Genomic DNA, 26,084 nt, shown 5'->3' on the forward strand with positions numbered 1-26,084 from the left:
AACCCTGTCGCACTTCATTATATTATCAATTCAACTTTTTTCAAGTATTTAAGAGCAAAATAGGATATAAAAATTTTGTTTTATCTTTCTAACATACTGTTTTGGCTGCTTTGTAGTAAAATCTAAATGGAGCCGAGTCCATATCTTGACCCGATCCATTTTTTTGCAGGAGTAAACAGGATTTCATATCAAACTTCAAAGTGCCTGTCTGGCGATCCATCCAGTCATATTATATATAACTTGTTTTGTAGATTGTGCATTTGCAAACTTATGTATTTCATTGAACTAAATAAATATGTTTAAACTAAATAAGTAAGATTAAGTGCTATGTTACCTTGACATGATTTTAATTGCATGTCTGACGACGTTTAAGAAAATAATAGCTGTAATAAGAATTTTTTCAGTGAAATAAAATTGATATTTCACTGTTTGAAACAGTGGAAATATCAAAAAGATATTTTACTGTTCCTCTCTCAGTTCCAAATCAAACGTAAGCGCACAGAGGGGCGAGACACAATTTCAACGACGTGAACACCACTCTTGTTATGTATATTTTGGTGCTCACTCGGTGAATTATATAACGATCTAACACTGAAACAAATATGTATTCTCTATTCACTCCTACGCACAGGGTACATGCAGAAGGTATAAAATTCAGCTCTCTATAAGCTTATCAAATATTGCTCACACTGAGCTAATTTCTGACCACTGTGCGCATGAGTGTATTACTAATCCTGGCCCCAATTTCTTGAACCATTCTCGAAAGTCCCTCATAACTGGATCAACCTCAGCGCACTATTTTTGATTTGGTAAAAAGTGTGTTATGTTTTAAAGGGATAACAGGCTTGTAAAGGAAATGATATTTGAGACCAGCATTTTTTTTTTGTTTTATTAAAATCATATTGAAGTAAACAATTTTGCTAAATGAAATGACACACTAATGTGATGTAAGTGAGTTACGCTGAAGAATCTTTGAGAAGTTTGGTCTTGATGTTTAGTTCTTGTAGCTAAGGACTTTGATGCTACCGTGCTTTGTGGTTTACATGGCTAGATGTATGTATGGGAAGATACGCCTTTATGTGTAGTACGCGGATAGGGTTTGTTACGATCAACACATCGCATACGATGAGTGTTCCGTACCTCGGAAGTCAAGACCTCAGACTTGCTAGGAAAACAACGCAACAACCTCCTCTAAAGTTTGTCTGAATAGTTTTATTGCACGGCAATGTCAAAATACTTCAATACAATGTACACATCTTACAAAACAAAGTTCCACAGCAAAAGGAGACAGACTTATTTAAGAAAACATAATCAACTCACACCAAACATATCTTACCATGTTCAAACATTATGGTAAGAGCTTAAGAAATGTATTACGTAAATGAAATTCACAATGGAAACAAAAATAGCTGCTTAACATAAAATAAGGAGAATACATCACATACATCAGCTTAATGTTTTACCTTGGGACAATTTTAGAAACAAAGAGATAAAACAATAGTTAAGGTGTCTAATGTAGAGTCAGGTGATTTTCGGATGTATTTAGACCCCATATCATTTCTGAATCATTCGAATAAGTTTGCTGTTTGTTTGTAATGAAAACATTTTACAAAAACTAGTGGGCCTTAAATAATGTGGTATTTGGAGGTCTCGTGGACCATATTATTCTGGTATCATTCAAAATTGTTTGCTGAATGTTTATACCGAAAACCTAATTCAATGCAGATTTTATTGGCCATAAAATTGGCAAAATTTGCCAATATGTGTTTGATAAGCGGTAATATGTTTTTCATCTTTAATATTAATAAGCAAACAATGACTTTCAAATAAAACCAAAATGGTTATATAAGTGTCCCCAGACATACATAATTAGTTTTCTTGCCAATGGCTCAATGCAATAACAAGCTTACATGTGCATCGGACGCCTTAAGGTCTATGCACTCCAATAGTTTTATGCAGACGAAATAAATCACTTGACAGCGGCATTTAATGTTTGTTTGTGTAAAAACTTTACCAATGACAATACATGCACGTGAAGTTAACATGAGTTCGTTTAGTTTGAGTAGTCTACTTTTGGATTTACATACAACTTAAAAGTCCGGGACTTTTATAATAATAATGTTACCTTATTCGTTATGTATGATAAAATGAAATATGTGATGTATTTATGAGCTTTGAATATTACAATCAGTATTCAAAATCAAGTATTTCGGGATAAGATACCATACTTTTGATAAATAAAACATATATGCAAAACAGACAATCACACCACAAAATAATTAACAATATCAAGAAACACATAATCAACCGCTTGATGTACATGAAACTTTTTGGGCCATGATTTCGAACAGTCTTAAGTCTAGTCTATAAAAAGTCTCAGAATAGCACTTTTATTAAATTACAAAGAATCTTAATTGTAATTGTAATTGTATTCGTTTTACAAAAATTAATGTGAATAATTTCACAATTTCGAACAGTAATAAAATACAACATGTCTGATATTTCATCTGTAAAACTCAACTAGAAAGAAAGTAACAATGAGATGAAGATTGCTATTATGTCCCTTGAGTCTGAACTCAGACTTGAGACTGTTTGTAAGCATGGCCGTTGGGACTTTAATAAAATGTTCGCCTCATTCCTTATGTATGCGAAATGAAAGAAATGTGATGTTTTTACTACAGTCGAACCCCATTGACTCGAACTCTCAAGGACAAGCGAAAATATCTCGAGCTCCGAAAAATTCGAGCCAAACAGGAACACAGTTCGAGCAAACGAGGAATTCGAGTCAAGCGAGTTCGAGTTAACGGTGTTCTACTGTATTTATGAACTTTGAATTGTACAATCAGTATTCGAAAGCAAACATTTCTGGATAAGATGCCATACATTTTGATAGAAACAAAAACAAATATATAATTACCTCAAAGTAATTAACAATATCACAGAAAAACATACAAAAAAACAACGCATGAATTCAGATCTGACCAGTTTCACACTTGAAATATGGATTTGCCAGGCCATGAGGTTTATAGTATTTCCAATTGACAGCAAACATATTCCAGGACTAGTTGCCAGAGGGGGCTAACTTTAAGTTAATGGTAAACAAATATGGTGAATTTTGGTTGGTGTAAATTATGCATGCATCGAGTGCACTACACAACCACACCACCCCTCAACCTCAACCCCGATTCACCTCCCTTCTCACGGTCTTTTTTTAACGGGAACCCTAGCAAACCCACCGCAAAGCAAATCAATACAGTTAATGACCAAACTTGGGGCACAACAATTGACCGATATAATAGGGATTCAATAAACCAAATTTCCGATATAATAATAATAATAATAATAATAATAATAATAATAATAATAATAATAATAACAAAACAAAATATATTTTTATCAAACGAACGCCAACTCTGTTGTAATATATGTAATCACCAACAATTACAATTACACGTCTCAATCCCAAGGGATCCAACCAAAAAACACTTCATACCAAATATAACCCTGTCACGGCCAAAGAAAATAAAATCGGATCATTACCATTTACGATAACACCACGCTTACCCTAAAACCTCGTCCGTAGCAAATACACTTAATCTCCTTCAAAATCATCGTCGGCAATTACGGTACTTTCTTCCGTTACACTTCATACATACAGCGTTGTGCGTTTCGGGGGTCTCCGACGATGCTTCAAAATAGGCTTACCCTTAAAACCCTACGCATTGGGAACACCATGTAACGTTTCGGTACCCTTCATAGTAAACCTACGCCTACCCTCACATTCACACAGCCCTACACGTTCTTATCCGCAGTTTCCGAATCCATAAAAGGAATGTCCTTAGGTGATTTGTCCCCACCCCCTTCCAAAAGACCCGTCCCCGGGTCGACGTCGGAATACCGCCGGCGTCGGACGGTATCTTTACCGTAGAGTTTCCATAGCTTCTCTATCAGGTCCATTACAACCAAGTCGGAAGTGTTCAGTCCGATCATGCGCAGAACAAAGCATCCGTCATCTCTGAAATAAAAAAAACACATGCTTTTGTTTGGTTATAAATAACAAAAAAAACCTTTTCAGATGATTGTTAAGGCAGAGTCCTGTCTCTTGGTAATAAAGTTCGTACTATATGCAACATCTTCAGGATTTTTTCTGAAATGCAAAACTGAAAGACATAGCTAAAATATGTATTTCTATGATGGCGAGGTTCGCAACATCCGAAGTTTCTGGCAGCAAAGTATAACTACCTATCTAGTATTTCGAATCTAGTGTGTGAAGAGAAGATATCATTGAAATTGTAAGGTAATCTCCATAAAGGTTTCAAAGGCCTTGCCCTTGCCTATCATGCAGTTTAAATTTCTTTATAATATATTCTATATACTGCCTTGACATTTTCAGACTTAATCAACAAGGTATCATGTTAAATATTCACTATTTTGAGTATTCTTTTCATACTTTCAGAAAAAAACAACTATACGCTATTTTAGGACAACCTGGACACTATGTTTAAAACTACTATTTCCATGTCTTAACTTATCGATCACTCTAGACGAATATACCGAGGCCCTGAAAACAGGCGTAGTTTGAACATCGCTATTAATGAGGTTGTGAAACATCTTTTATGTGTTCGTGTAACTGCTTCTGGAACACGCAGCAGTTGCATTTTGGCGTCAAAGTATTGTACATGTAGGCCAGTTTAATATTATATATGGAAGTTCTTGTTGCGCAAGGCTACTTAAACCTCGACGAAGATGTCATATTTAACATGGGCTCTCAATATTGATTTCGATATAAACTTGTGCATTGTCACATACACATGTAACTGGATGATGTAGATATCAGATATGTGCTTTCAATATCGATATCGATATAAACTTGTGCATTGTCACATACACATGTAACTGGATGATGTAGATATCAGATATGTGCTTTCAATATCGATATCGATATAAACTTGTGCATTGTCACATACACATGTAACTGGATCATGTAGATATCAGATATGTGCTTTCAATATCGATATCGATATCGATATAAACTTGCTGCTGCTGCTACTTATACTAGTGCTATTATAACTACTACAGCTACTGATACTGCGATTGCAACGGCGAATGCTTCTGCTGCTGATGTTAATGCTGCTATTGGCTATATATACTGCTGCTACTGCTGCTGCTGTTGACGCACTACAATTACTACTTCGTTTACTAAACAACGTCGGTGATAATTACGATGATGATTGCTGTGCTGAAAATTGTGCCATTCTTGGGCGTTAAAGAACATTCTTTAGTAAAATGGCATTTTATAAACAATTCAAAATGCAATAAAACAGTTAATGAGGACTTCTGCCACCCAGTCCGTCTTTCAAAATAACGGGACACGCCTCGTCTCAATTTGGCACAAGTTTTATAAAGTTACAATGATGTTGATCCCAGAATATTTAATACCGTCGGCATTAGTTTGTAAGAGGTACCGCACAGCTGATGGAGCATTTAATGCCTTTTGAGTGTTTGTTCTGAAATAAATGCCATCTTATAGACGTCCTTTTTCTACCTATATCAGAAATTGAACAGGTTTAAAGTACCGTGTCAACATATTAAAAACACATAAAATGTCTATCCTAAGTACTACCATCTCAAAACTGCATGTAAACATGAAAATGTTTCTTCACTGCATTGGAAATAAATGCCGAGTGTTTCTTATTTTCATTTAGTTTACAGAGTGGTTTTGCAGGTTAAGCTTCTCAGAGAATGTCGCAAATAATTATGAACTGCATGCGAATGGATCAAATACATATTTCCTTCATTTTAAAGAGTTTTATAAATTCGTGTTTATGACCCAGCCAATTGTAACCACGCCCCCCCCACCCCCCCCACCCCACCCCCAGGTCCGGGGTATTCCGGGGATAGCGGGGAAAATGGGCCGCCGTGTTTTTTATATTCCAGTTGTAAATGCGGTGGTTTTGTTTTCGCTCCCAAAATAGCGGGGAATAGGCCTTACCTAAGATGCCCTGTGGTGCGGGGCATTAGGCGGCGATTTTACTAGCATTGTGTCCCCGCAGGACGGGGGCGTGGTAACAATTGACTGGTGCATTAATCAAAAAAGTTAATTCCCTGCTTTCTGCGATTCTTAAGTTTCATGAAATATATTGGAAAGGTTTAGACTTATCTGATATTTTCTCAACTTACCATGATCTGTATGCATACAGATAAAAAACATGAATCCGTGTAGATCATGCTGAACGAAGCAAAGAACAAACTCATCCAAAGATAAGTTAAACAGTATACTGTTATAGTTTTTGTCTCCAAGCAATGTCAGAATCGTGTTGCACAAAATATATAATTGGAGAAATTACAAACCCCATACGTTACGCCCCATAAACGCGTGAAAATGATGCTTGGTGATATCAATTACAAATTATTTTTATGAAACCGCTGTTTATTTGCTCGGAGCCTGAGCGCTCTGTAATCAATCAAACTAGGTAAGTATATATCCTATACAAATGGTATATTTCACAAATCTAATGTGTCAAGCTAGGTGGTATGTTTTTTTCTTTGTTTGGGCTGAAATTACGATTTACCATCATGTATATTAAGTCAGGTCGTGGACTTCTGAAAAGTACACTGAAACTCTAGTCAGCATTTGCCTCAGTTAAGCGAAAAGGCTGAGATCTGATCTACTTTTTAATGCGGTAGTGCATGGCTTATGTAACCTGCCTTTGACTCAGGTACTTTATGTCATGGTATTCACTCAGCAAATCACCCACAAAGTTCAACTATCGCTGTTTCACCACTGGCTTGCACACTTGAGGGACTCGAGAGCAGTGCAACATTTTTTTTCTGTCCAAATCCCAAGCCTGGATCAGGGAAATTTGTCAAAATCCTTGGGTTTGAAGGTGACCCAAGTATCACATATTCTTTGATCAAATGTCCCGGGTGGAGTTCCACCGAGCCTTGCAATATTCATTGCCGTATTCGATAAGCGTTCTGACAACCTTGTTTGAAATGTCTACATTCAGCATATCAACATTATGTATTATAACATTGGAAAAACAAATTGTGTAGGAAAATGTTCTGGCGTCCTTTTCGACCTTTACCTCGCCAACATGTTAGGCTGTCTTTTACTCTTAACACGTGTCATTGTTATGGTAGCGCCCCTTGTCAATGGCGTCAGAGCATGGTTTAAACGAGAATAAGCTCAGCTCATAATGTTCTGTCTATAACATAATCACAGCCCTTTTAACAATTTACAAACGTTAGATAATAGTCGGAAAACTAGCCTTAAACACAACCTGAAGACAGCATTATTCTAAACCTTTTCTTACTTTAAATGCACTACGCTTGTCCATGAAGTTCCAATTACATTTACTGATTGTGTTTAGTTAAAATACAAACCTATGATTGACTCTGAATTTGTTCATGACCTTGAAATAGTCGTCTAGAATGGTTAGAGAAATAACCTATTTGCTTTAAACAAAATAGCATACAAACCTCAAATAGTAGTCGGAAAATTTCCTAGCCATCTTCTTGTCATTGGCGTCCTTGACCTTGTTCATGACCTTCAGATACTTCTTCACGAACTGGTAGTTATTGCGACGGATAATCAATGTCAGAAACCACTGGAACAAAATGATAAATACGTATTTGTTATGCTGTTTCTTTTCCATAACACATCTAAAATTATAAGTGGTCTTATGTGTTAGGTTGTTTTACAAATAACAGTAATTCAGCAGAGGAAAATGTAAACATCTGTTTGACTACAGCTCTGCTTTGATACAATGAAAATGAGCACATACATATAATCGGAAAAAAACAAGGATTTCAGGATAACTTGACTTGATAATAAAGTATTGTTGGATTGATGAAGTTGACAAATGTAACAGAAGTATTTACGTACAAACAGTGCAAAAATGAAACGGCATGTTGTTATACCTGAAAGAGGTTGATAGTTGACAGAACAGCAACGAGAAACATCCAGAACCACATAAAGATGAAGACCTTCTCATTAAAGAGGTTGATTGGCAGGACGCACTGGACGGTGTACCTGAAATGTAATAGATGGAATACATTAGAGAGGTTGATAAAGAGAACAGCAAAGATAAACATCCAGGACCACAATTAGATAATGGCCTTCTCATTGAAGAGGATTATGGGTAGGACGCACTGGACGGTGTACATGAAATGTAAGTGATGTAAAACATGGCAGAGGTTGATACAGAGATTAGCCAAGAGAACCTCTTGAGCAACAAGAAGATGAAGACAGTCTCATTGAAGAGGTTCATTTGAAGGCCACACTACACGGTGTACCAAAATGTAAAACATGGCAGAGGTTGAACGAGAAAATAGCCAAGAAAACTTCCAGAACCACAAGAAGATAAAGACAGTCTCATTGAAGAGGTTAATTGGAAGGACACTGGACGGTGTACTTAAAATGTATTTGATTTATAAATACCAGAGGTTGATACAGAGAAATGCAAAGAGAACCTTCAAAACACAAGGAGATGAAAACATTTTCATTGAAAATGAAAACATTTTCGTTGAAAATGTTCATTAGAAGGACGCAGAACCTCCAGGACCACAGGGAGATAAAGGCAGTCTCATTGAAGAGGTTAATTGGAAGAACGTAGAACCTCCAGGACCACAGGAAAATAAAGGCATTCTCATTGAAGAGGTCAATTGGAAGGATGTAGAACCTCCAGGACCACATGAAGATGAACACCTTCTCGTAAAGAACGCACTGGACGGTGTACCTAGAATGTAACAGATGTAATATTTTACCGAAGTTGAGAACAGAGAATAACCACGAGAACATCCAGGACCATATGAAGATGAAGACCTTCTGGGTAGGAGCGCACTGGACGGTGTACCTAGAATAAAACAGATGCAATATATGATAAAGGTTGGTATAGAGAATAGCCAAGAGAACTTCTAGGACCACAAGAAGATGAAGACCTTCTCATTAAACAGATTGACGGTGTACCTGAAGTGTAATTGATGTAATACAAGCCAGAGATTGATAGAAAGAGAAACGACCATAACCACAAGAAGATGAAAACCTCCTCGTTGAAAAGGTTAATTGGAAGGACGCAGAACCTGCAGGACCTCATGGTGATGACGACCTTCTCGGAAAGACCGCACTGGACGGTGTAACTAGAATGTAACAGATTCAAAACATGACAAAGGTTGATACAGAGAAAGGCCACGAGAATATCCAGGACTACATGAAGATTAACACCTTCTCGGGAAGATCGCACTGAACGGTGTACTTAGAATGTAACAGATGTGCTTTTAAATAGCTACCTTTGTACATTTTGCAGCTGTCTGATGGTGAAGTCACACAATGTTATTCTGGGGAATCGAGGACTTTCTGGCCAGGTTGCAACGTTTGACAGTCCACTTAGCACAGCGTAACCGTAACTGTTAAAATCCATCCCAAGGAAGGCGTTCAACATATAATACTGCCCAATAACATTGGCTACGTACATGATTTTTATGTTAAAATACAGTGCTGAGATGAACTTTCCTTCTTTCTTGTTACATATTATGCACAAAACACGAGATAGACGAGCTTTCGCACGAGTTAAAAAGTTATGTTGATAGTAATGATGAGATCGAATCCAAACGTCCATAAATTCGGCGATGTTTTGTATAGCCTCAGCGCGTTCTTTGGGCGTTTCGTAGTAAGCCTTCTGCGCAAGCGCAGAAACTTTTGCTACGTTGATTCCTGTACGAGTGTTGAAGATTTTCCAGACCAAGTTTGGGAATTTAAACATAAACGCCTGGAACACGAGGATCAGAGGGACCCACTGGTAATACGTGATTTCTGCATTCTGAAAAAAAACGAATATAACATTTGTATATGAACATAGTAGCATTCTACTGATGTTAAGTATCGATTACAAATAAGATGGAAGTATGTGCAACAAGGCAGTCGATAAGGGTACGATGGAAAACTGTACGTATGTTACATTACCCTTGGCAACACCTCAGCATCAGGCTTTCGAGTTTAAATACGCGTAACCAATGCGGCATAACGTTCTTAAATGACTTGTACAAAGAAGGATTCCGTAGTATTTAAATCAAATAATGTTGTATATGTCTCATTATTACGTCTCTGATAATCATCGGATTGGATAATTGCCTTTGTCGCGTCTTAGAGCCTCCCTTGTGACCGAAACAAGGTGACGCACACAGACCAGATCCATTTCTCCTTCTCTATAGGTTGTGTCATGCTTTAGATGCCATCAGTCGTTATTTCATAGCCATTATGAAAGGGACTATATCATTATATTTTGCTTTATACAGCGGTGAATAATTACGGTAAATTCCCCCCTTTCGGTTTCTAACTTCCACTTTAAATTAAACTTAGGGTGCGGTGGATTAAGCCATAATGCAGCCATAGGCGCGAGCAAAACTTAACAAACTCTAACATTACCACCATATCATAATTATTTTTGTGGCATGTCACTTACCGATCTGACGTTAAGGTCCCTTGGAATGGTGTTCCCAATAGGTATGAAGTAAGTATTCTTGATCCAGCAGTAGGCACTGGTGTACTTGTCCCAAGCACCCGTGAATTCTGCAGGATTCCAACAGTGTATGGGCTCCCCAACATACTGTGAGGTTGTTATAACGGTTGCTAGTACAAGAATTATGGTCACGGTGTAACAGTGGTTCAGTTTATCGATCCAGTCATCACAGTTGCTGCTGAAGAAACTCTTAAAGGACACAAGTCCCGTAACCGCGCTGAAAATGTAAATGGCGTTTTTAAAATGGCTGAAACAAAATGGTGGATAAGAAATGGAAATGCAACAATGACGTTTAGTCAACAAGAATAACAATGTTTTAAACTTATTTTTGAACACTTATTATTCAACTTTGTAAGGGATATTGTTTATGCCATGATTTCAGAATCGAACATATTTGCACCATTGAACGACCATTGACATGTTTCAATTTAATCATGAAACTACTAGTATATTACTCACCTGACAGACATGTTGATGTATCCTTTACTTGTTTGAATCAGCTGTAGGCCAGTGGTTTGTAAGTTTCACTTTTCTCCGTTGAACATGTCCACAACTGAGCACCATAGTTTTTCTTTTACTTATCCTGGAAGGAACTACTTTCACACCAGACAAAGTTAACACATTTGAATCAAACTTTGTTTATATGTTCATCTGTTAATTTCCATTATACAAATCGATTTAATTTTAAAAACATTTGAATACTTTTATGGTAATGAATAGCTCTTTATAAGAAACAAACTTTGTAAGCTCAATTAAAGTGTCTGGCTTTTGTACCTTATCAATCACTGTTTAATTAAACTGAAAGTGACAAGCAAATATATGCGTGTCTTGGGTGTAAATATTTCACAGCGATGGACGAAGAGAAGTCCAAACATTTAACTTACTACATCTGATAAAAATGTCCCTAGTATTTCAGCCATCTAAACATTCATTGGTATTCCAAATGGTTCGACAGTGTTTGTATACGAATGACTGACTGCCACTTAAAGGAACTCCCTCACAGATTTTATGTTGGCAACATTTCTGTCTTTTAAAAAAAAGAGTTAGTTTGACTATTTAAAGCTGCAATTTATGTATGTTCATAAGTTCAGTTTTTTGAACGTGTTAAAACAATAGATCTTTAACGCTTTTCGGCAAAATACATGCAGCATTTGGTACCTTTGTTAATGATTAACTATAGAGCTTTTATTTAAACTTTACGCGGGCGCTTTATTATGAAAAAGGATGAGATAAGGTATTATCACATATACATTATTGTTATTGTTAAAACAATAGATCTTTAACTTTATCTTAAAATGAGGATTTTTCATCGTTACAAAGTTTTTTCCCACATTTTACAAACAATTAAAATCCAAAGTCGAACGCTATTAATCGCGGTAGAGTCCCTTTAATATCATTGGATACTTTGTTTACATACCCTTAGTACTATTATGAGAAAACTATAAAATTTTGGACCTGGATGTGTGTGTGTCCAGATGTTGGTTTGTAAATATTGAAACATTAAACCATAAATAGAGGAGAAAATCTTTAAAGATTGACATTTTAACGCGTACTTCTTTAAATGTTTTAAGATATATCCTATTATACCATTTGCTTAAGGTTTATAGTTAAAACAGCAATTCAAATATAAAAAGTAATATGCATTTAAAATGCATTGTTTTAAAACACGATATATCAAGTTAATGATCATTTGGTGTATTCTTGTTGTTTTTAAAACATTAAAAGAACATTATTCTTTGATAAACAATGTTCATTATTAAAAGGCAATTTTAGGCGACCTTTAATGTATTTATATAATCTTCTTCCAGAAAAATATACATAAGATTAAATTCTACGGAAACACGATTTTCAGATAATGTTAAATCGATGCCTTAAATCTGCTGTAACGGAATCATGTAGACACAAAGTAATGTTTGAAAACTGATGTTGTAAATAAAATAACTGAGTTAACATGTATTCGCTACTACCAGAAAATGTCTGACGTATATTGTTTTGGAATCTTTAAGATGCCAATGATCAGAGCCATCCATATTGTTGGTGCTTGGAAGGCATACAATTCAAAACAAATTGTGCGTGCGACATTCATTTCATAAACTTAGTAAACAGAACTAAATTCATCAATTGAATATATGAAGGGTTCAGTTTAATCGCATTTTATGGTATATAATATACGCACGTCATATAAATCATTTCAACAAACAATATAATTATACAATTGGGCCACAAGTTATAACAACGTTAGAAAATGGTCCTCCCCGCTGAAGGGTTAAGGTTCGTTTCGCTTTTTCGGTAATATATAAAATATTAAGATTCCTTTCGCTTTTTTTCGGTTAATGTATACATGTTAAGATTCGCTTCGCTTTTTCGGTGATAAATAAAATGTTAAGATTCCTTTCGCTTTCTTCGGTTATGTATAAAATGTTAAGATTCGATTCGCTTTTTTTCGGTAATGTATACATGTTAAGATTCGATTCGCTTTTTTCGGTAATGTATACATGTTAAGATTCGATTCGCTTTTTTCGGTAATGTATACATGTTAAGATTCGATTCGCTTTTTCGGTAATGTATACATGTTAAGATTCGATTCGCTTTTTCGGTAATGTATACATGTTAAGATTCGATTCGCTTTTTTTCGGTAATGTATACATGTTAAGATTCGATTCGCTTTTTTTCGGTAATGTATACATGTTAAGATTCGATTCGCTTTTTTTCGGTAATGTATACATGTTAAGATTCGATTCGCTTTTTTTCGGTAATGTATACATGTTAAGATTCGATTCGCTTTTTCGGTAATGTATACATGTTAAGATTCGATTCGCTTTTTTTCGGTAATGTATACATGTTAAGATTCGATTCGCTTTTTTTCGGTAATGTATACATGTTAAGATTCGATTCGCTTTTTTTCGGTAATGTATACATGTTAAGATTCGATTCGCTTTTTTTCGGTAATGTATACATGTTAAGATTCGATTCGCTTTTTTTCGGTAATGTATACATGTTAAGATTCGATTCGCTTTTTCGGTAATGTATACATGTTAAGATTCGATTCGCTTTTTCGGTAATGTATACATGTTAAGATTCGATTCGCTTTTTCGGTAATGTATACATGTTAAGATTCGATTCGCTTTTTCGGTAATGTATACATGTTAAGATTCGATTCGCTTTTTCGGTAATATATAAAAGGTTAATATTCGTTTCGAATTTCTTTTTCTTGATATGAAAGGTTAAGATTCGTTTCGATATTTTTCTTACGAAATAAATGATTAAAATACTTGTGGTATTTAACCTTTCCCAAATGACATTCAAACTTTGAAAAGCACACACAATTTTTCATTTATGCATCTTTTATTTGCCTTAAAAAAACTTCACAACTTTAGAACTTACTCAGTAATCCACTTTAAGTAATTCACATGTTAATTCTTTTACTTTGAATAATCATAGTTTGATTGAAAACTTAATAATCACATAATTATTATAAAATATTCCTGATGTATTAACTCCAAAAACTTGATTCAGTTTGAAGTTTGGAGTTAATTGGGATCTGTTTTATATGATAAGATTGATTAAAATGTATTAATAGTAGATTGTATATAAATTGTCTTAGATATGATTAGATAAATCTTGGATATGCTAAATATTAAGATAGTATCTTGGGTCACATTGTTCGATGTTTATTTCGAGGGGTGAATGCGAAAAGGTTCTAAGTCTCATTAAATAAAGAAGCTGAACGAACCTTTTCGATTTGAAATAAAGACAATCATTTTTATATCAATAAATGCTTACTAAGATTATTTAAGTTTTTTTTTTCTTGTAAGGCGAGACTCGGCTATTTTATCAAAAAAACGGACGCTATCAGCCATCTCCGGCTATCTCGGGATAATTAGTGAGGGGGCGCACCTAAGGGGATCACCCCAAAGCATGCGTCTCGTTTCCCAGGCACCCCAAAATGAACTGTAAAAATTACCATGGGGTTTTGGGGGTCCTCGACCTAAACGAAATGTGTCCCAACTGTAGTCTATAATGATGCATTTCTTTCAATGTCTGAAGATGAAGTCGTATACGTTCGTAACAGAGTACTACGGATCAGGAATGGTCCGGGGAGGTCGGCAAAGTAATTCCGACTGTGAGGTGCGACCCGTAACACTCGGGAAACTCAGCCGATTTTGTCTAGTCGGTTTACAATCGTGACTATGTCGTGACAAATTGTGCTGTATCGGATGAAAATCGTAACAGTATCCAGTGTTGTCTGTACGGTGTTCTGTGGAGTTATTTAAACGAACTTCGGCAATAATACCAACGTCAGAGTCCCGACAATTACAGAACACGATACGAGTCCATACAAAGCCGTTTAAAATGCGGTACAGACGACTGTGATAGCTTTGCAGTTCGACAGTGTCGCGATCATCCTGAATATGGCGACAGTTGTAAACTTCCAGATGTGGACTTCCTGGACTTCTTAAACCGGCTCACCATCTCCACTAGACTCTTCAGCAGATGGATGCATAGAAGAAATAGAGTAGGCTTTCTTTTTCTTGGTTGTCTTGCAGCTTTCTTCTAAGCAGGCATGGAAGTACGGTCGAGCCCCGTCGGCTCGAACTCGCATGACTCGAACTTCTCGTTAGCTCGAACTGAATGTATAGGACTGATTGTTTATTACTGAAGATAAGCATTCCCGCTTTGCTCCTCGAATTTTCATTAAATGGAGGTTATCTGCCAAAAAATAACGACGATGCTACTAGTAGAACTGCTGAGGCTCGAGTGAACATCCGCCGTCGCACGATTTTTTACAGAACGGAACTAACACGTTGCGGTTTTCAAACGGATGTCTTCCGTCAGCGTTAGTTCACTGTCATGTCATCGTCTTGTGTATGTCGGTAGAATCGGGATGCTGTGACGACAGCAATTTGCGAAAGAAGTAAATCGGATCAGATTTGAATTGATGACGTTTTTAACACAACGTGCGTGTTGGCATAATGTACATATGTACCAAGTTAAATGCAATTTTTTAACGATAATAATTCAAGTTATGGCACTACGACGTCTAGTGACTTGACCGATATTCATAAAACATCTAAAGTCATTTCCTAACTTAAGGCATTTTCTTAAATTAAGTATCTCACTGGTAGTATGTCATAAAGCCTTTTTAATAATATCTGAAATACTTAACTTTTATTGATTTTATTGAATATACAAACTTTCATGTTAAAACAAACTTGTCTTTTAATATAACCTTGATGTTTTTTTAGAGAATCGACTTAAGAAGTTAAGAAATTAATTAGGACGTTTCGTGAATGTCTCCCCTGGACTGAGGACGTTTCGTGAATGTCTCCCCTGGACTTAGGACGTTTCGTGAATGTCTCCCCTGGACTTAGGACGTTTCGTGAATGTCTCCCCTGGAGTGAGGACGTTTCGTGAATGTCTCCCCTGGACTGAGGACGTTTCGTGGATGTCTTCCCTGGACTGAGGACGTTTCGTGAATGTCTCCCCTGGACTGAGGACGTTTCGTGGATGTCTCCCTTGGACTGAGGACGTTTCGTGAATGTCTCCCCTAGACTGAGGACGTTTCGTGAATGTCTCCTCTGGACTTAGGACGTTTCGTGAATGTCTCCCCTGGACTTAGGACGTTTCGTGGATGTCTTCTCTGGACTGAGGACGTTTCGTGAATCTCTCCCCTGGACTGAGGACGTTTCGTGAATGTCTCCTCTGGACTGAGGACGTTTCGTGAATGTCTCCCCTGGACTTAGGACGTTTCGTGGATGTCTTCTCTGGACTGAGAACGTTTCGTGAATGTCTCCCCAGGACTGAGGACGTTTCGTGAATGTCTCCTCTGGACTGAGGACGTTTCGTGAATGTCTCCCCAGGACTTAGGACGTTACGTGGATGTCTTCTCTGGACTGAGGACGTTTCGTGAATGTCTCCCCAGGACTGAGGACGTTTCGTGAATGTCTCCCCTGGACTGAGGACGTTTCGTGAATGTCTCCCCTGGACTGAGGACGTTTCGTGAATGTCTCCTCTGGAGTGAGGACGTTTCGTGAATGTCTCCCCAGGACTGAGGACGTTTCGTGAATGTCTCCCCTGGACTGAGGACGTTTCGTGAATGTCTCCCCTGGACTGAGGACGTTTCGTGAATGTCTCCCCTGGACTGAGGACGTTTCGTGAATGTCTCCCCAGGACTTAGGACGTTTCGTGGATGTCTCCCCTGGACTGAGAACGTTTCGTGAATGTCTCCCCAGGACTTAGGACGTTTCGTGAATGTCTCCCCTGGACTTAGGACGTTTCGTGAATGTCTCCCCTGGACTTAGGATGTTTCGTGAATGTCTCCCCTGGACTTAGGACGTTTCGTGAATGTCTCCCCTGGACTGAGGACGTTTCTTGAATGTCTCCCCTGGACTTAGGACGTTTCGTGAATGTCTCCCCTGGACTTAGGACGTTTCTTGAATGTCTCCCCTGGACTTAGGACGTTTCGTGAATGTCTCCCCTGGACTGAGGACGTTTCTTGAATGTCTCCCCTGGACTTAGGACGTTTCGTGAATGTCTCCCCTGGACTTAGGACGTTTCGTGAACGTCTCCCCTGGACTTAAGGCGTTTCGTGAATGTCTCCCCTGGACTTAGGACGTTTCGTGAATGTCTCCCCTAGAGGACACAAATACTATGTCAATGATTTCGACTTGTGTTTTCCTCTTTATCTCATATAGAATTTCTAAAACAACACAATACTTATTATTATATGTTTATTCATCTTTTAAAACTTTATGCAGTACGGTATTCTATGCTATGTACACAAAACATACAACAATGCATAAACTGATATGTTTCAATCGAAAGTTACATGATCCTTAAAAACAGAACAGATGCTATAGGATTAAAAAAGACTTACTTAAATGAAACAATAAAATGGCAATCAATTCGTTAACCCATTGCCGCTTAAAAACGTATATGTTAAAGCAAATAAAATGTAACATATTAATGAAACTAAACAGACAGACAGACAAATGATTTCTAACTGGTTACAATAAAATGTTCGCCTACAGTGTGACCTTTCGGACAAAAAAATGTAATCTTACTAAATACACTTAAAATCTAAACAATTAAGGCACATTTGGTCTGCCGATAAATGATCGGTAAATCATTGATACAAAAGATTTAAGGGTAGAATTGGATTTAAAATAACCATTAAATTAAATGTTATCAATACAGTCTAGTTAAAGAGTTTAAATGTTTGAATTAAGATTAGAATCGAAAACAAATCATTTTTTATTCAAACTTTGGTGAATTGAAACATGTTGGAAAAATGTATAAATTTACTTTAAATGTAAAATTAAGCATGCACGAATATATACATTAAAATGATGGCAAGTTGCACTTCAAAAATGATGGCGTATGAAGTTTTGAATGCAGAAATGACATGACTTTCATTTTTTTTTAGTTATTTATAGCCGTTGTAGATCAAAATTGTAATAAAATTTTCGCTTTAACAGTGCGTGTAATTGTTCTTAAATATGAAGATACTCCAATCATAAAACTGTTGGCCATAAAAGTGCACTGTTTATTAAAAAGTTGATGTTTATTTATTTTTTAAATTGACATGATTTAAGCGAAAATGATGTCAATGATTTGCGTATTGTATGTGATTTTAACATAAAACTTGACATTTATTTCACAAAAACAAATACAACGTACAGGCCTTTAAATATAAAAAAAATACAAAACAAAGAAAAAAGACAATTTTCTTTAGGGCAAATGCCCAAAACTAAACCTTTGCAAAATGTAACAGAAAAATATCACGTGATTTATGAAGACTGGCATAAAAATCGTCCCTATCATACAAACGTGTTGGCCCACTTCCTACTAAATTCTAAACCTTTTGCATCCATGCATCCAATTCAATGAAGCGTTAAGTAATGGTTATGATTTTTGAACTTATGACTTGTTATATACATGCACGTGGCTTATGTAAGCAAACACATAACATTAACTTATTCTCCAAAAATAGTATCAACTTATCCGTTTTTAGATTTCCCTTCAATTTCTACAATGCTGTAAAATAAACCCTAGCATTGGGAATTCGTGAAATGAGAGTTTATCTCGCCCTTAATTTTATTTCTAATCCTCTGAACATTTCCGTCCTACTTTGCAACAGTTTTAAAATAAACTCACAAAGGTAGTCACGCGCGGATTTGAAAAAAAAACAAAATTACAAACTATTTTGTAGCACATTAACTGGAAAAAACTACCTAAGCTAAACAGTGAGGAAAAAAACAAACACAAAAACGTTATGTTCAATGTTACAAAATCAAGAAAACGTTTCAGTATTTAATTGGTGACGTCATGAACAAATGATTCCCCATGAACAAATGATTCCCGAACCTAGTCTGCCATGCACAATATCAAACTGACGAGTTTTGTTCATACTGGCTGTAACGAATGGCAATATATGTATAACAGTAATGGAAATTTACATCAATGTTTTGAAATTAAATCTTTCACCCATTAGCATATTTATACAGGTACCTAGTATGGAAGACTTTGAAAAAAAGTAATACTTCACATGTTGTAATAAAAGTCGCAATGCCACTCAAGTATATTCTATGAGCTTTGTCCCAGTTGCCATTATTCCTTCAGTTAAAACTGGTGTTGTGTTTTATCTAAAATGGTCAAAATGCCACTGCAGTTTGAGACCTAAACATTTGAGCAATGGAAAAAAATTGTCATTTTATTTTTTCTTCTATTTGAAACACATTTCAACATGATTTCTTTAAAATTTAAAATGCCACTTGAGTACCCTCATGTATTTCTAAAATTAAAACCGTGCTAAGTATTAAAAAGAAGTAAAATACTGTTATATATTAAGATCACAAATGTGTAAATTAAAAAACATGTTTCAGCAGAATAAAATATTCACAACAACAACATGATTCAAGAACTACAGCACCTTGACCTCATTAGTTTCTTAGTGATTCTAAAAATCATCAACATGTATGAAAATCATGAAAACATTTTAACTTTTTCATGAATTAAAATTTTCGTTTGGAAGCCTTACATGTATACTACTGTGGAAGACATGTTCACATTTATACTTATATCATATTTTAGTAATTGGTGACTCCCTATTAATATATGGTCCCTTTTAATATAAAATGTCTATGTCTAAAGTATGAAAAATATCGTTACAAAATTAATGCTTAATTCTCCCAACCTATTATCTAACTATACTATTTTCCCTACAAAGTCATGGTACCATTAACAAAATAATGCCAACTCCTTACTCAAATTTACATGCACATGTCAAACCCAAGGTGTAGTTCCATCTCCAAAAGTGATGGTACCAACAACTTTCAAACATCTTAAGTCTTATATACATCATGCGCTTCGATTGGTGTAATTCTATTTTCCAAAGTAAAGCTACCATTAACATACAAACATCCCGAATCGTATATACATGACACGCTTAAATTGGTGTAATTCCATCATTGATCGGTTTAATATTTTGCTCTCCAAAGTCAAATACACATTTTACTCAAGCCGTTTAATAATAACATACATGCTGCGCTATCTACGTGGTGTAGTTCTATCTCAGAACGATCTGGTCCCCATTACCACATAATGATGATGCTATGAAGTTGTTCATATTCAGTCAGTCTTTATATCTGTTTCTTCCGACCCTGTGAAAGACACTGCTGTTATTTTTGCCTAGCTTTAAGGCACTGTGACAATACTTTTCAGGCACACGCCTTTATGACTGATACAAGGCACAGTTTTATTTTAAGGCACTATCCTCTGTGAATGAACCAATAGTTCATAAAACAGAGCGTTATTTTTCCGGTTGACAAGCAAATTTCTTTTATATCGATGTTTTTTTTGTTATTGTCGGATAATATCTTTAAACTGGAGTCCGTGTCTTTCTTTTTCATGATTAAAAACAAATTACTAAGGAGAATATCCGCAACTATAAAATATATACAACTATCGAAGATCATGTTCGCCACCGATCATTTTCTCATTCACTCCGCATTTTATCAAATCATATTTCACTTCGCATGTGAACACTTAGTCTCTCAGTTTGTCAATTGTATCGTCAAACAAATCTACCATGTCTCGATCACTGAACGTTATTTCCTCGGAAGGCAAGTGGGTTCGTGTCCTTTTCCTTGTCAAGTAGTTTAGATTCCTCGTCTTCCGGGAATTCCTGGTGTTTCGGTTCTTCTCTCAACCGGAAGTTCCTAAACATGCAGTCGAGTAAATCTGTGATCACCATATCCGTGGAGTTCATGCCAATCATACGAGCAACGAAGCAGCCGTCATCTCTGAAAGTGTAAGTCTGATTGTTTAGTCAATATCCTATGGTATATATAATTATCAAACATGTAGAATATGTTACTATGTAGTATGTATACTGCAATGGGCCGGTAGCATATAGTAAATACAATGGTTGATAACCCAAGTGTCCAAGTTCCAAGATTCTATGTTTAAATCAATGAGAACCAAGAATGGAACAGAGTTCTCGAAATTGGTCGGAACTGAATATTCATATTTATGATTATATAAGACAATTCAGGTCGAATTCAACAAATTAACTGTTTGGTACGATAAGAAATTATACTTGACAAGTATGCTTTCTAATCATACCTAACAGCAGGTCTGTTGAATTCTGTTGTTGTCCAGAAAATATGGTATTTTAAGTGTACCACATAATGATTCGGGTAATTGTTCAGGACTTTGATAATGACTTTATTTTTCAAGCCAGCCTTACCTCAAATACTGCTCAGCAAAGCGTCTGCACATTTTCTTGTCCGAGGCGTTCACCAGCTGTTCAGTGATGGTCAGGTACTTCTTAACGTACATGTAATTGTTTCTCTTGAAAACGATCAGAAACATCCACTACAAATGTAAAAAGATATGGTTGATTTACAAGAGAGTTGAAGTTACATTCAATAATGACACATATGAGTTAACAGTAGTGGGTTCATGATTTGAGGTTTGTGGGGACAGAGTAAAACTTCCGAGACATGTGACCCCTCAAGAACCATATACGGTTTAAATGTGGGTAGGTGATTTGCTACTCCCCCCCTACCAAAGTAAATATGGCTATTTGTGATCGGAAATGGGGAATAGTGTGTTTTACTAGATATTATTTTCCGATATGGCCATAACTTTACTTTCCATCCCCACCAACCCTCTTTATCCCTTAGTGTTTTTCATACATAATCCAAGCAAAATGAACAGGATTTTCGTGAACAACTGCCAAGTATAGCCAAACCTTGTTTCGATTCCAGAGCTTTAGCAAAGCCATGTATAACTGAAATTGCACATTGCCATGATGATCCAAGATGATCCACATCTTAATTTATCTCTTCAGTTTTGCATCAAGAAACTAACGGCTCTTCATAGCTAAACATAACTTAAGCATGGCAAATGAAATGAACTATTGCATTACCTTAAGGAGGTTGAAGCCGCAGAGACAGGCGATGAAGAAGAACCAGAACCAGAGGAAGATGAAGATCTTCTCGTTGAAGAGGTTGATGGGCAACACACACTGAACAGTCCATCTGATGGTGGGAAATTAATAACCCATGAATAGACTAGTGTGTATGGTTATATCAAATGTATTTCAACGATAATATATTTTGTAGTTTGTCATTTATGAAGAAGGGTTAATTATACATGAATTTCATAAGTTTTCAAGAGGACTTATACAGTTGCTGTTAGATATAAGTCTAAGTACGGAACTTGCAAAAAGATAAATTCCACTGATTCCACAAAACTGTATTTTGTAACTACTCATAGTAGTTCATGTTTTAAACACCATGAAAGAGGTCCCATTTTCTGTGTTTCCCTCCAATATTTCAACTTGCGTTTACACGAAACGCGCTACAGCGTTTACTAACAAACCAAAATCATCGCCAAAAATCAGTAACCTAAATTTAGCTTGAAATAATTGTTGTGTTACCTCTGGATGTTCTGGAGCTGTCTGATCTGGAAGTCACATAGGGTAACGCGTGGAAATCGTGGAGATTCGCGCATACTCTCGCCGCTGTTCATCATAGAAATGAACTCGAAACCGTACATGTTGTAATCGGTCGCCATGAAGGCGTTAAGAAGGAAGAACTGACCAATCACGTTAGCGAGGAAGCAGACCTTGATGCAGAGATAAAGAGCAGTGAGGAATGTGCCTTCACGCTTGTTGCATAGGAAGCAGACCAAACGGGAAGCCTTTGCCTTAGCCCTAGCAACAAAGTTGTGCTTGTATTGGCGATGGGTGAGGAGCCAGCGATCCAGGAAGAAGGCCATGTTTTCGATGGCAGATTTGCGGTCGTCAGGAGAACCCCACTGGGTCTCATCGGCAAGTTTACAGATTTTGTCCAAGTTAAGGCCAGATCCACCATTAAGCATCTTCCATATGACGTTAGGGAACTTGAAGAGGAAGGCCTGGAAGAGCAGGATCAGCGGTACCCACTGGTAGTAGGTAATTTCGGCTTCCTGAAATAGAGGTCAAGGTCATTGAATAACATTGTTGAGGTGGTAAGTGAATTATAAATGATGGTCAAGTTCACTGATAAAAACGTACGTAGGTTTGACTTAGGAATAAACCAAGCATAAACAAAGATATACTACATTTGCGTGCCTTGCATTTTGTGGACTAGAACTAAGACCTTTAAGTAAGGACAAGGTCATTCATAGACCTGTTGGTATAGGTAATGGTGGAACTTGTGGATGCATATTCTGACCTTTTTCTTTCTTTTACTTTTAGATTTTGGTCAGGCATTTTGAACTTTTTCTTATCGTGATAATATTATAGTTTAATTGTCAATGGGGTAAAGCAGGTACCGATGTATGAACTACATACAACCCCTCACTTTGGTCCGAAAGTGGCTTTAACTTCAGAAAATCGACATAAATTAATGAAATAAATCTCACACAAAGTATTCATATTAAATTGTCGCTTATGTTCTAAAATCTATAAGACAATATTGTTATCAAAGCCAGTTCTAACATCTATTAGACAATATTTTCATCAAAGCCTGTTCCGACATGAACGATTGATATCTTAATTCCATGTGAAGCACATACTGTCACCGCCAGACCCTTTGACCTATATTCTTTATCAAGACACACTTCAAAATTTGTTTGGGTCAAACTTTGTTTAGGTGTTTCTTTTCTGGTTTAGCTTTGACATGTATGACAGCGACCTCTGTTAGACCTTGGTTCGGGATTTGTTCATGAAATCATAAATTCAGGAGTATGATAAAAACTCTTAAGTCGTGGTTTCTTCAAAGGGAAAGAATAGCACTTGTTCTATCATATCTTACTGACATTTATATGTTATGTATGTATTCGTTTAGTAGTAACTGACTATAATATATATTGAACACCAGTATGGTATGAATCCGATGCATGCTTGAAAAGCAAGTGTTAAATATTGAAACACCAATATAATAAACAATTATATAAAAAAAAATATTATTAATTCTACTGTTCTGTTTTAAAAAAAAAATCCCCAAGGAATTAATTTGTAATTTTCAATGATTATAAGCCAGATGTCTACTCAAACCTAAAGCAAACAACTTTTTTCTACCTTTTGAAATCAGTGTTTTGAATTTCGTAAGTCTAAATTCTTAGGTTACATAAGAGATTACACTCATGACATTTTCAATTTGAATCGTTTCATGACAAGCAAACAGAAAATTCAATTACTATTTTAATGTCACATTCACTTACGGCTTATCCATTATTTTTGTAGCGACTTAAGCGATAATATTCATGCAGATTAATTCAATAAGATGATTCAATCATTTATAAAAACCCGAATTACAAATATTGTGAAAGAAATTGGTCTACGGGCTTCTTTAATTAAGCAATGTGATATCAGTTTTTTGCCTTCTGCTACTTTGTTCTGTGAATTTATGTAAAAACATTATAATCAAAATCTTAAAGTGCTGCAAAAACCATGTATGCCAAGATTTCTAAAGCTTAAATATTTAAGATTCTTAAACCATGACAAAAGTTAAGATATAGGATCATCCGCGCATTATTTTGGCAACGATACATTCAAAGGCCTTGCATATAGCAATATGATAACAAATAATATGATATAATGACAGCTAAGCATCATGTCCCTTATTGTAACTTTATTTCACTAGATTATTTCCATTACGACTGAAAAAAATAAACGATATTCACTATTGAGGCATCGGTAGAGAAGTTTGGGGATGAAGTAAATCTTCACACATTGAAAAGTAACAAAGTTGTATGAAGTTTCTTTCATATCTTTTGAAATAAAAAGACCGTGTTTTCGTTTAATAACTGGTTATATCTGGGACTCAGAAACACTTAAAATGGCTGGGTATCCGTTTAAGAAATGATTATATTTGAGACTCAGAAACCGTAAGCTACATACATATCATAAAAACTATTTCAGTCGACGGAAATTCTCTGATCTTGATCACTTAATTGACATGTTTACCAATGGAAAAATAACCAAATGTGCAGTTCATCACGAATATGTATTTCATCATGTAGAACACAGTAAAACAATAATTAGTGTACTTAGTATAGCGTTGAAAGGCTATAGGCGCGACAAGCAGTTTCAACCAGTAAGTGGCTGTCGTTACCTAAGAATAAGTAATGTAAATTGATGAATACAATTAGCTAGTTTCATAACACAATACATGATAAACTACTATGTACTATACGATATATGAACATTGCTTTCACCTCGCAAGTTTATTGCTAGTGTCCAGTTACAGCCTAAAAATGGCAATTCAACATAAGAGATGCGCCCTTACTCCAATTATAGATTTACCACAATTAATACATGTGTTTTAATGTACCAAAAAAAGGATTAATAAATATCGAAAACAATGACTCTTATGAAGAATACCGAGATTAATTTGAAAAAAGGTGCAGAAAACATTGTATTTTTAACTTATGATACGATAGTAGATCACAGTTAATCTTTTAGCACTCACCAATCATTTAATATTTTTGCGTTTTTAGCTATAAAATACACGGTTACAACCTTGGTATCAGTAATCAATACTTTGCATAAATGCATTATTTAGGTAGTTGTTAAAGGTTTATCACTCAAAATTATGTTTGTTAAACATGTGTATGTGTTGATTTTGAATAAGAGTGTCACTTAAAAGCAGATTCCTCACCTGACGTTTATGGATGTCAATTGGTATAGTCTCCATCATGGGGATATAGTACGTGTTCTTTATCCAGCAGTAGTTTTTTGTGTATGATTCAAATGCACCCGTAAACTGCGCGGGGCACCAGCAATGAATCGGGTCCCCGACGAACTGACCAGTACTGACCAATACTGCGAAAATGACCAGTAGAAACACCGTATAGATGTGGGACATACGGTCGATCCAATCATCGCTCCGACTTGAGCTGAGCTTCTTGAACGAGGGCACAGCCCCCAAAAGACCTGCGACCCTGGAAAAGAGGTAATGGTACAATTAGTTATATTAGTTATATATGGTTATACATGATTATTTGCTTATGCCTCTGTGAAAGGCTCATTAGCCTGTTAAGCACAGTCACGTGTTTACGGTTCCTGGC

General features: G+C 36.1%; 1 protein-coding gene across 1 annotated transcript in view; it reads right to left on the reverse strand.

The window, feature by feature from the left end:
* Nucleotides 1-1,192: 1,192 nt before the first annotated feature.
* The window catches only part of LOC128240495 (innexin-7-like), a 58,653-nt gene continuing 33,761 nt past the window's right edge, over nt 1,193-26,084 (reverse strand). The window contains exons 3-13 of the mRNA XM_052957146.1: nt 25,676-25,958; nt 22,468-22,997; nt 21,955-22,066; nt 21,271-21,398; nt 20,621-20,824; nt 16,144-16,662; nt 10,464-10,737; nt 9,292-9,821; nt 7,924-8,035; nt 7,483-7,610; nt 1,193-4,015 (exon numbers count right to left, since the gene is read on the reverse strand). Coding sequence (XP_052813106.1) covers nt 3,793-4,015; nt 7,483-7,610; nt 7,924-8,035; nt 9,292-9,821; nt 10,464-10,737; nt 16,144-16,662; nt 20,621-20,824; nt 21,271-21,398; nt 21,955-22,066; nt 22,468-22,997; nt 25,676-25,958 — 3,043 coding nt within the window. The 3' untranslated portion in view covers nt 1,193-3,792. The remainder of the gene's footprint in view (nt 4,016-7,482; nt 7,611-7,923; nt 8,036-9,291; nt 9,822-10,463; nt 10,738-16,143; nt 16,663-20,620; nt 20,825-21,270; nt 21,399-21,954; nt 22,067-22,467; nt 22,998-25,675; nt 25,959-26,084) is intronic.

This window comes from Mya arenaria, chromosome 7 (assembly GCF_026914265.1).
Source record: "Mya arenaria isolate MELC-2E11 chromosome 7, ASM2691426v1".
NCBI classification, from domain to species: domain Eukaryota; kingdom Metazoa; phylum Mollusca; class Bivalvia; order Myida; family Myidae; genus Mya; species Mya arenaria.